This window comes from Tarenaya hassleriana, unplaced genomic scaffold, assembly GCF_000463585.1.
Source record: "Tarenaya hassleriana unplaced genomic scaffold, ASM46358v1 Cleome30, whole genome shotgun sequence".
NCBI classification, from domain to species: domain Eukaryota; kingdom Viridiplantae; phylum Streptophyta; class Magnoliopsida; order Brassicales; family Cleomaceae; genus Tarenaya; species Tarenaya hassleriana.
Window position 1 is genome coordinate 716681 of NW_010966178.1, and position 10653 is coordinate 727333.

At 42.4% G+C, this 10653-nt stretch overlaps 3 protein-coding genes across 8 annotated transcripts in view; 1 reads left to right on the forward strand and 2 right to left on the reverse strand.

The window, feature by feature from the left end:
• The window catches only part of LOC104820327 (DNA-binding protein RHL1), a 2282-nt gene extending 591 nt beyond the window's left edge, over window positions 1-1691 (forward strand). Inside the window, exons 2-6 of the mRNA XM_010550720.1 lie at window positions 1-258; window positions 335-445; window positions 516-605; window positions 682-869; window positions 1252-1691. Coding sequence (XP_010549022.1) covers window positions 1-258; window positions 335-445; window positions 516-605; window positions 682-869; window positions 1252-1543 — 939 coding nt within the window. The 3' untranslated portion in view covers window positions 1544-1691. The remainder of the gene's footprint in view (window positions 259-334; window positions 446-515; window positions 606-681; window positions 870-1251) is intronic.
• Window positions 1692-1744: 53 nt separating this feature from the next.
• Window positions 1745-4517, reverse strand: LOC104820329 (probable metal-nicotianamine transporter YSL8). Of its 2 annotated transcripts, XM_010550722.2 has the most exons (5): window positions 3769-4517; window positions 3594-3691; window positions 3393-3527; window positions 3119-3308; window positions 1745-3039 (listed from the first exon to the last, which is right to left on the reverse strand). In XM_010550722.2, the coding sequence occupies exons 1-5, from the start codon at window positions 4342-4344 to the stop codon at window positions 1927-1929; spliced, it is 2112 nt and encodes a 703-aa protein (XP_010549024.1). In that variant the 5' UTR covers window positions 4345-4517; the 3' UTR covers window positions 1745-1926. The 2 variants fall into 2 exon arrangements, with proteins under 2 accessions (XP_010549024.1, XP_010549025.1); XM_010550723.1 differs by lacking the exons at window positions 3119-3308; window positions 3393-3527; window positions 3594-3691; window positions 3769-4517 and having other exon boundaries at window positions 1745-2705; window positions 2810-2963.
• Window positions 4518-5649: 1132 nt separating this feature from the next.
• The window catches only part of LOC104820330 (protein argonaute 1), a 6812-nt gene continuing 1808 nt past the window's right edge, over window positions 5650-10653 (reverse strand). For all 5 annotated transcript variants that reach the window (XM_010550728.2, XM_019203309.1, XM_010550726.2 and 2 more), the window contains exons 4-21: window positions 10495-10644; window positions 10275-10408; window positions 10080-10189; window positions 9779-9885; window positions 9549-9687; window positions 9357-9473; window positions 8748-8855; window positions 8557-8628; window positions 7909-8031; window positions 7658-7823; window positions 7294-7553; window positions 7017-7159; window positions 6862-6924; window positions 6727-6790; window positions 6510-6645; window positions 6359-6432; window positions 6148-6274; window positions 5650-6071 (exon numbers count right to left, since the gene is read on the reverse strand). In XM_010550728.2, coding sequence (XP_010549030.1) covers window positions 5872-6071; window positions 6148-6274; window positions 6359-6432; window positions 6510-6645; window positions 6727-6790; window positions 6862-6924; window positions 7017-7159; window positions 7294-7553; window positions 7658-7823; window positions 7909-8031; window positions 8557-8628; window positions 8748-8855; window positions 9357-9473; window positions 9549-9687; window positions 9779-9885; window positions 10080-10189; window positions 10275-10408; window positions 10495-10644 — 2293 coding nt within the window. In that variant the 3' untranslated portion in view covers window positions 5650-5871. The remainder of the gene's footprint in view (window positions 6072-6147; window positions 6275-6358; window positions 6433-6509; window positions 6646-6726; window positions 6791-6861; window positions 6925-7016; window positions 7160-7293; window positions 7554-7657; window positions 7824-7908; window positions 8032-8556; window positions 8629-8747; window positions 8856-9356; window positions 9474-9548; window positions 9688-9778; window positions 9886-10079; window positions 10190-10274; window positions 10409-10494; window positions 10645-10653) is intronic.

The following is a 10653-nucleotide window of genomic DNA, read 5'->3' on the forward strand; positions in this document are numbered from 1 at the left end:
GAAGAGCGGAAGAGACTGAAAACCCTAGCCATGAAAAACCGATTGCTGTCGTGTGCTCCGGCGAGATGTGTTTCTCCGCTCAAACCCTCGAAGCAAGTCCTCAAACACCATGGCTCCGACATCCTCCGCAAGTCTCAGCGTAAGAATCGCTTTCTCTTTTCCTTCCCAGCACTGCTGGCTCCTGTCTCAGGAGCCACCATCGGCGACCTCGACCGCTTGTCTACCAAAAACCCTGTCCTCTACCTCCATTTTCCCCAGGTACTCCCCTTTCCGTCACTTTTGTATTAGGGTTTTTGTTCCTGCATTTCTAATCCTCGAAAACTGGGGTTTTCAGGGTCGAATGAAGCTGTTTGGAACCATTGTCTATCCCAAGAACAGGTACTTGACCCTCCAATTCTCCCGAGGAGGCAAGAATGTCACATGCGACGACTATTTTGACAACATGGTCCGTCTCCTTTTGCTCTCTCTCTCTCTAGAAATATATATATACTGAAGGGTTTGTGAAATGCCCGTAGATTGTGTTCTCTGAAGCATGGTGGATCGGCACTAAGGAGGACAACCCTGAAGAAGCTCGCTTAGACTTCCCTCAAGAATTGGCTCAGCTTGTAACCTGTCAGCCGTTTTGTTCTTTCAAGCCTAGTCGCTGCATACACGCTCTCATACCGCGATTCTTGGTTTCAGGAACAGCAGACAGAGTTCGACTTCAGAGGTGGTGCTGGTGAAGTTTCACCCAAGGCCTTGACTGTCCCTGAAACTATGGAAACAGATTCACCTGACATTGAGATGCATGATGGTTTATCAGTGGAAGGATACGATCTGGAGTTGACACCAGTTCGAACGTCTCAGAGAAATTCTGGGAAAAGTTTCAAGTATGATGCTTCACTTACCTCTTTGCAAAGATGATTGTGTCCTGAAAGTCTCTACCAGAATTTGACAAGTCTGTCAGATTCTTTCCAGTGAAACACTTCCTATTCATTTCATGGATCCATGTGTTCATCTCTTTTTGAGTTCTGAAACCAACACCGTTTGAGAGTGGCATACATATTGGTATGTAAGTATGTAGAAGGGTAGAAAACTGCCTCGCTGGACCACCGTAATAGTCACTACAAATATTGAGCTAGGACAGAGTATTGGCTTGTTCTTTTGCCCCTATAAGTTACCACTGTGTTTCATTTCATCCTCCTTAGTTGTCCGTCTATGAGCTGTCTGGTTTGTATCAATCTTAACCGCCTTCTTTAACTGTTCCCACAGCTTCATGGAAAGCTCGCCCGAAGACGTATCTGACCCAAGCGACAGCGATACATCCAATGAAGAATGTGAAAAACTATTGTTGGAACATGATTCTTCAACGGGAGGTCATGAGCAAGTTCAAGCCGCTACTGCTGCATTAGATGGCAAGTTTTGTACTGGACTTCTGCCATCTTCAGCAGCCAGAAAGCCAAAATCCAAAGGCAGAGATGGTCCGCTTGTTCAAGCTACGGTATCTAACATGTTCAAGAAAGCAGAGCAGAAAGCGGCTGGAAGCTCATCCACAAAGGAATGATCCTGTACAATGGTTCCCAAAGCTTTGCATTGCAGCCTGGGGAAACTTGAGCTGGAATGGGAATTTGTTGTTGGTTTTGTGTCCGTTTGAACGGCTTGTAGTTCTTTTAGACTCGTTATTATTGAGAAATGACGCCCGGTTTACTACTGCCGACAAAACGAGGCTGTTGCAGAAAGGCGGCTTTGTCGGCAAAGATGGAAATACAACAAGAACACATTTAGTTTATAAAAGGGACAAGAGACCCCTGTGAAAAATTGGCATGTGCTGTGCAGTGTGCATTTTGATACAGCAAACCGCCTCATCTCTCTATACCACCAAAGACATAACATAATACACCTTCATCAAAAACTTCAAAAAAAAGAAATGAAGCATACAAGCTTAAACTAGGGGGAGCTTTGCAGGAACTGATCAACCCTTGCGTTGGTTGCACCCGAGAGAAACTTCATGCAGATGGGAGGTTTAACTCCAGCAATGGCAAGCACCGAACTTGGCAAAGTCCAAATCCCATCCCCACATATCAAACCAGAAGCCACTGCGGGTGCAAAAGCCTCAGCTTTGGCAGCGTCTACCCTCTCCCACACAAACAAAATCAAGCTTCCCACGCACATGTCAATGGCGAAGTAAGGGCCCAGGAAAAACGGGATGGCCATTGCCATGGGTAGAGGAACAAATCTCCCCCATCTATTACCAAGACCATCTTTCATCATGTTTATGAGAATGGCTGCACCAAAGAATGCATAGCATAGCACGAGACACTCTCTTGGTAGAGATGAGACACCTTCCACCCCGAGTTTAGCCATGCTGCGGTACACAGTGGCAAACGGTGCAGGGTATTCGCTGTCTGGAAGGCCCAAGTCATCAAATGCCTTGTAGAATAGCCAGAACACGCATGGAGATACTACACAACCCATCGCTGTCCCAATCACTTGGCTTACAAACATTGACCTCGGAGAGGATAATGTAAGGTATCCTGTCTTAAAATCCTGTGTTAGGTCCGAGGCCGTTGATACTATGTTCATCATAACTCCACATGCTGCTAGGCCTGCCAGGATGCCACCGTGCTCAGAACCGGCCCACGCTCCAATTGTAAATATGGCGAGCTTCCCATAGGTTGATGCCAGTGACCAATCCGTGAGTCCAGCTCCATATGCATTGCAGAAGGCTAAGATGGGGGCAAAGATATAGATGACCAGAATGTAATACCATCTCAGCTGGGGGAACATATGAGGGAGAGTCGCCGTAGACACTACAGCTATTGTCACGTACCCTCCAACAGCAAACCAAGAAGGAATTTGGTCTTTGAGGAAATATCTTGTCCGGCGTTGGTCATCATAGGATAGCTTTGGGCTGAATGGGGAAGGAGGATCTTCAAGTGGAAGGCCGGTTCTCTGATTACTACCTCTGAGCTGCACAAATAATCCTGAAAGTGTTCGGCTTAGCACCTTGCAGAAATTGTATAGACCATCTCCTAGGATCATAGCAACAGCAATGAACACCTGAAAGCAAATGTCCAGCATGGGCGGGGGTTAGTGTGATTCATTTTGGTTTAATGAAGCAGGGTCATGGAGAATTTGCCTTGTAAGCCTGGAGACCGCTCATGCTGCTGGGGTCAACATCAGCAGGGTACCAATGTCCCTTTCTGGTTTCAATGAGAGGCCACATCAGCCCCCAAGAGAGGATTCCTCCCAAAAGAACAGATACGTTGATGATGTATGGGCATATCATGCCGACACCAACGTATGTTGCTGAGAAATCAAAGTAGAACCTGTTGTCCCCACCAAAACGGGATTACTGACAAGGAAACAAACAGGTTGTCATATTCGAATGGAGGAGGGAGATATACGCTTACTTGTACTGGTAAGCTCTGAGCCCAAATGTAGGGAAGCTGGAGAAGCCACAGTTTTCGCCTGCAGTGAAGAACCACTGGAAGAATCCCCAGAGGAAACTGAAGGAGAAGAATTTCCCCAACACCCTCACTTGTTTCCTGAAGCAAAAGGGCCCTCAGAAATGTGGACACACAACAGGCACATGGGAAAGTAGAAATTCATACTTGGCTAGCTTAGCCCCTTGAGGCGTGTGGAAGCTGTTGATAAGATGAGCAGTTGCAGTGCCACTGGGGTATGTTAATTTGAAGTCTATGATCATGATCTGCAGGCAACACCAAAAATAGATTGGGATCCTGGCAAATTAAAGAAGACGGGGAGGAAGAAGATCACATACAGAACCTTTCGGAGGGGGACGACAGAGAAGAGGCCAAGGAAGCTGACAACAAAGAGGAAACCCATAATCCAACCCAAGGAAGGGTCCTTGAAGCCGAGATAAGAGTCGCCTGCGTGTTTGGCAACTCGTTGGCTCATCCCAAAGAGGTAAGTCCCGAAGCCTCCGCTGAAGGCGATGCCGGAGGAGGCCACAACGCATGTCTGAATGACAGTGTTCTCCTGTCGGGTGAAGGGCTGTTTAAGAAGACCGGACTTGTGGAGGACCTTTGTCCATGTCTTGAGGAAGAAGAATCCCAAAAGCCCGGCGGAGACGTTGAGCGATGGTATGATTCCGGTGGTCAGATTGAGCTTCATGACGATGAAGCTGAAGAGAATGCTTAGCCCAAAGCTCACCACGAAGGCTCTCACTGTTAGCTGCTTCTTCCAAGAAGGCACCTCTCTGCTCTCGAATATTCTCTCCACCGATTCTTCTATTTCTCCGCCTTCTTCTTCTTCTTCTTTGATTGTCTCCTTGCCATTCGTGTTCTTCGTGTTTCTGTCGGCCTCGTGGTCGATCCCACTCTCTCGCATCTCATCCTCCATACCTGCCAGATCTCTTCCTTGGATCTAGAAGATGAAAGAAGAAAAGGTTGGATGGAAGGAAACAGACATGGCAGTGTGGAAATTTCAATGGGAGAAGAAAGGAGAGTCAACTTTGAGTTGGTCCTTTACTCGAGGCTTCCGGCTTTCCCAGTTGCTCGCGTCATGCCATCTCACCATTGGGCCTTCCCATTCGTATCCCCCAATCTTTGGATTATAAATAAATATTCCATTCATAACCCTTTTGTTATTATTTTCTTTCCTTTCATAATTTTCAGATTTTACAAGTTGGAAATAATATTTGATTTTGATCTTTAAACGTTTACATCTTCTTCGTTTTTAAGGTCAAGGCATCAGTACCAAGGCTCCATTCTATTCCGGATTAATCCCATAAAAAAACCTCAAACTTCTTAAAATATTCCATATAAAACCTCGAACTTACAATCTTCCACAAAAAATTCTGATTTTGAAAAAAATTTCCACAAAAATTACACTTATTATTTTCTTTCATATAAAACATTTAACTTTTGATCAACAATTTTGCTGACATAACACAATGGATTACTGACATCGCGCTGACTGAATTGACATATCAGCGCCATGTCATCATTTTAAAACTTTAAAATATAAATTTTTAATTTTTTATCAAATATATATACATATATATCTGTTTATATATATATATATAAAGTTTGTAATTTAAAAATTTTAATATACAAATATATATACATATACCTATATACATACATACATATATATATATTATCAAATATATATATATATATATATATATATATTAAGTTTGTAATTTAAAAATTCAGCGTATTCTACGATAAAACAATCCTTGAAACTTTTTTTTGTAATAGAAAAAAAGCCGAACACAGTTTGGCGTCAAATGTTGGGATGAAAATCTGTAGACAGATATCAAGTAATTAAAGAATACAGTTCCCCTATAATTTAGCCAAATTTACTTACTTGACCTATGATTTGACGGTGTAGTATATCCTAAATATTAAGGAAATGTAAAACAAGTGGTGGATATTAGAATACAATTATATAAAAGTATTCATTCATCGGCAATAAAACAATACAATTATATAAAAGTATTTATTCATCGGCAATAAAACAATGTGGTAAGACTTGGCAGAGAGCGAAACTGACTCTTTGTAGGATAATCGGAACCGAACTGAAAAACATGATATTTTCTCCCACAATATTATTTTTAAAAAACTTAATTTTCTAGAATCAAACCGAATTTAAAAAATATCAAAAAACCGAATTTTTTTGAAAGAAATATATCTTTTTTTTAAAAAAACTGAAACGGTTAGATGTATTCCCATCCCGAGCCTGAACAGTTTGGTGGAGACTCGGAACCACAACCATTCGCCCAAGGATTGAAATCCCAGATAACACAGCCGCCACCAGGCATAGAGACATTAACATGTCTTCCAACAAACAGCAAATCCAAACAGAGTGCCAAGTCTAAGGGAGAGAGTTCAATAGAGTTTCTCCCGTGCATGATAAAGCAATTCAGCAGTAGAACATGACACGCTTCACGTTCTCCTTGAGGGCAGGAAGAGGCCTAACAGCCGCACTCACGATTGGGGCGCGGGTGCTCCTCCCCCGTCCAGCTATGCTCCCACTCGTCATTGAACCGCTATCCGACGTCTCCGGCTCCATGTAGAAACGCGCCCTGAATGCCGCCAGATGTGCGTAGTATGCCGGTGGTACTGCCATTTTTATTTATCAAGTAATTAATGCCCACACCACATCACATAACTACTGCTCATGAAAGAACTCACTCACCTATCGACACCGAACGCGTACACCTTGCGTACGTGTAGCAAAGGTTGTTTGTCAGTGACTGCAACCCATCCGCAGTGAAGTTGTTCTCATCCCAAAGCACATGATAATGAGCTGGCCTTGATGTCCCCTGCCCATTCATCACACTTGTATAACTAACTACCCACATAACTCAAGTCAAGCCCATCATCATGCACCTTCTTTTGGATTTTACCTGAATACCAGCATGGCTGCATAGATAGAAGTCGAACTCCGTAGGGTGACAAATTTTAGAATCCACAACCGTCCCTGGAATCAAAAAACAATGTAAAATTTCCCCCCCGAGTGCATTAAACCCAGAGCTCACGCCATCCAACTATTCTGACCTGGTAATATATTTCCACTTCTATCCACCGAATTCCGATCACGGTGGTTGCTAGCAAACAACCTCGTGTGGTGACGCTTCTGAACCACAACAAAAGTGACAGGAGGCTGATAGTTTGGTTCCAGGGAAGCACAGGCCTGAAATGATGAAAAAACAATAACCACAATCAATCAAGGCAATTGATTCACAACTTCTAGCCATATGTTAACAAGTCATACCTTCCGGATAGCATCAAGTTCATACAGAAGCACTTGATAAAACTGGCCTTCACTAACTCCATCCCTGCAGTAGAAAAATACATCACGAACACATACCATGAACTACAACAAGAGAGCGCAAGAAAAAGATCATACCTGTAGAATATGATCCTCTGCGGCTTATGTCCAGTTGATTTACGGAAGGAAATCAGCAACTCCCTACACACCAGAATACAGAAAGATACAAACATCGAGAAATCAGTAAGCCGAAACTAAAAACCTATCAGAACAACGAATGATATCAAACATACTTTATCATGCCACCAGTAACCGTCCCCCTCACAGGATCCTTCCACTCTTTGAATAAATCTTGAATGAGCTCCTGCCTATGTGCTTGAGCGCATACCAAACCAGCATATTTTGTAATCTCAGGCCAGTCTTGCGAGGCAACAACCTGAAAATGGAATATTATTATCGATTAGATTGAACAAATTAAGTCATCTGTTTGAAAACTCAATTTAAAGTTCTTGTCTTTTGAAGACCACAAACTCAATTTAAAGGCCCAAAAAGTCATAAAACAAAGCATACAGCGGCAATAGAGGGGCTGGAATCCTCTCCGGGGTGAGGATGGGTGACATCAGCGCCAAAAATTATGGTAGGCCGATCACTGACTAGTGGAATCTGCCTTGATATGGCATCAACAAGTACAGTGTTCCTTCCACCGACCTTCACATTTATCTTCAATGCTACATTGGCCAAATACTGCCTGCTCATCTTGAAAACATGCTTGGTCAGACAGCACTGAGAAACAATCCCAAGATCCGTCTCACAGATACGCTTCAGATCACCTGCAAGGGAGGAAAATTAATAAGTGAGAAAATTAATGAGTGAAGACAAACACAGGTTCAACATGCAATCATACAAAGCTGTAATCCTACACAATGGCTCATACCATATAATGATCCATTGTTGTCAGGCAGAATAACAATAAGGAGGTCAAGTTCCTTCCCTTGAGGTCGGAGCTTGGTCATGGCATCATGATATCGAGTTTTCAAAACCTTCTCAACATGTTCAGGACGACCAGTGACTGGTGGGAGCACTGGCTCAGGATTAAACGCCTGGATTTCACACCAAATCAAATTTCAGGAAAGTACAAGAGAGGCCAACAAACTGCAAATAATACTGAAACTTTGCAAACCTTACCATGCCAGATATGTAGCACATCTGAGCAAGCTCCTGACAAAAAGTTCGCGCCACATTGTCCTGCACTTGCCTAGAGAAGTTGACACAGATCCAGTGATTAACAGTTCCTCCATTAACCATTTTCTGCAATAGAAAAAACAACTCTATCAGCCAGAGAACAAACAATATAAGTACCATGATCACTTGACAATGCAAAAAAGGCGGGGAGCAAAGCACACATACATCACCCAACAAGAAAATGGAGACACTACATAATATCAGGCTACCATATTGCCAAGGAGCCTATATTAGGGAAGCCACATAACTCTGAGCAATAATGCCTTGGACAGGCAACAGCAGAAGTTAAAGGAGGAGAAGAAGTCGGATAACAAGAAACATAATGTTGTTCACAGTATATAATGTAACTATATGAACAAATGCTTCAACACTTCATCGTATATTGTTTAAAGGGCACGCAGGGACAAATGGGTAAAAGCAAAACATCAATACACAAACTCTTAGGAAGACACAGCTGAAGCATAATTTCAAGAAGTAATCACAGAAAAATGTTAAGCCATCAAATCAGAAAAGTATACTGAAGAAAAGTTAAATAAACTAGAACAATAAATGGTATAATAATGCAAAGGTTTTATCACTTAAACTGGAGACCTTGTTCATCATGTTCCACTGACCAACTTGTGGCAAACATGTCCCTTCTCTGCCAGAATCATGATACTTGAGCTGCAGTAACAGAACAAACAGTAAGCATGTGCAGCCACCATTATTCCCTAATAAGAAAGAAAAGAAAAGTAAAGATAGCATGAGCTGGAAAGGGTACAATCAAAGATAATTTAATTTACCCATGGAGCAGGGAGTATACGGGCCTCCACAGACGCGAGGGTTGCACTAATTTTGATGCCGAACTCCTTAGCATACGGATCTTCACCATAGGCATTGTGATGAACCGTCTAGCATGTAAAAGGAAGTCTTGTTAGAAATGAACCACGAGTCTTCAACAGATATGACCTTGAACAGTTGTACTTCAATGCTATTACAAAACTTTATTTCTGATAAATGCATCAATAAAAAAGAGGTTTCGCAATCAAACAGAAAAGCAGACGGCCAAAACAGGATCACATCTCCCACAAATGTTTATTAGATATTTCTGGTACTTTATCGAGAAAGTAATAATACCTTGGTTTCAAGGCATATCACTGTTTTTAGAAAAGACATGCAACTATCTATGAAGAACCAACCCCAAAATGCCCACAAAAGACAATCTAGAAGTTAGATCTTCTGCACAGAAATAGGCTCAAACCCACACTTGTGCAGGATCATGCCAGCATATGAATTACGGAAAGAAAAACAACATTCTTGCTGCAACCAATCCCCCAAATAGTTAAAGTTATAAAAATAATTCCATTTACTTGATCAGTTGAAAAAAGTCGAATAGACAACAAAAAGCATACCCGCATGATATCATGCTCTCGTTCTTGAGGACGTTGACAGGTCACCTTCAGCAAAGCAGTGATCTGTCTCTCATTCAGTCTTTTTGAGTATCTCTGGCCCTCAACGATCTTGCAGACCTGTAGAGTAGAAAAAATTAGTACAAAAACACATACAAACCTTGAGGAAGAATTAAAGAGCAACATTGCAATGACCTCCATTGGCAAATAATTTGGCCTGTTCTGGTTCCCAACTTGCAAGCATGGCAGCTGAATGTGTTGAATACGGAAACCATATGTTTCGTGGAAGTACTCAACAACTAATTTCATTGTGCCTCTTTCATCAACAGGGAAACTGAAAAGGACATTATTGGAGTAAACATCTGATATCATTCAGTTAAAAAGTTTAAGAAAGAATAACCCAAAGTACAAAATTAGTCACTTACGTAAGTTCTCGTGTAGCCATAGAAGTCAAGCCAGAAATACGGTACTTTCTGCGCATATTTCCACGGTGTGTCACTTCAACCTTGACGCCTCTAAGAGCTTTCTTGATCTGTTGACATAAAGCAAAGTTTTTTCACAAACGGAAATGCATTAACAGAGTAACATGAAGTAACCTTAGGCTGCATGGTTTTACATGCTTCATGATAGGCAACCGAAAAAGCTTGAAGAAAATGATAATCAACAGTCAACATAACTACAAACTGATCAAGACTCGATAAACAACAAATGGAAACTGAATTGCACCTTCACACGATCAGCATCAGATAAAGGGCGGGATGAAATATCTCGATTCAGAAGCTGGCTCACAAATTCGATGACAGGAAGCGGCTCAATGAAAGCTGTTGACGACATATCTACAGCAGAGAGCATGGAAATCAAGACATCACGAGAAAGCTAGATATTAAAATGTTAATGGAAGTAACCTGCGAGCCGTTATACCAATATTCAGTGAAAGTCCCATCTGTGTAGGCCGGATGCTCTGGTAAAACCCACGCCAGCTTTCCAAACCCTCCCCCAAAGGTTGCCTTCTACCTAGGTCAGGGGAATAAAATGACCGGCCCACTGGGCAATATCTGTCCCACGAATTATTAGCAAAATGAAGCCAGCAACATATCAATATCAAGTATCAAACTGCAAAATGCAAATGCACTACTCATACCGGGCAGTAGGCAGCTCACGAAGAACAATGTCAAGGACTTGCAGAGCTTCCTGTGGGGCATCAGCTTGCCTCCCCTGTAAAAACAGTCCTAGGTGATGCAGGTCAGCTCGTGCCGCAAGCTTGATGACAACTTTGAAATCACGCTCTCGCCTGTAGGGA

What these genes read in the sequence shown, in the direction of transcription:
- LOC104820329 (XM_010550722.2), bottom strand. Translation starts at nt 4,344, where the DNA reads ATGGAGGATGAGATGCGAGAGAGTGGGATCGACCACGAGGCCGACAGA. An exon ending in CTCAGAGCTTACCAGTACAA is followed by an intron (nt 3,309 to 3,392) that starts GTAAGCGTATAT and finishes TGGGGACAACAG; the next exon opens with GTTCTACTTTGATTTCTCAG. An exon ending in GCGGTCTCCAGGCTTACAAG is followed by an intron (nt 3,040 to 3,118) that starts GCAAATTCTCCA and finishes ATTTGCTTTCAG; the next exon opens with GTGTTCATTGCTGTTGCTAT.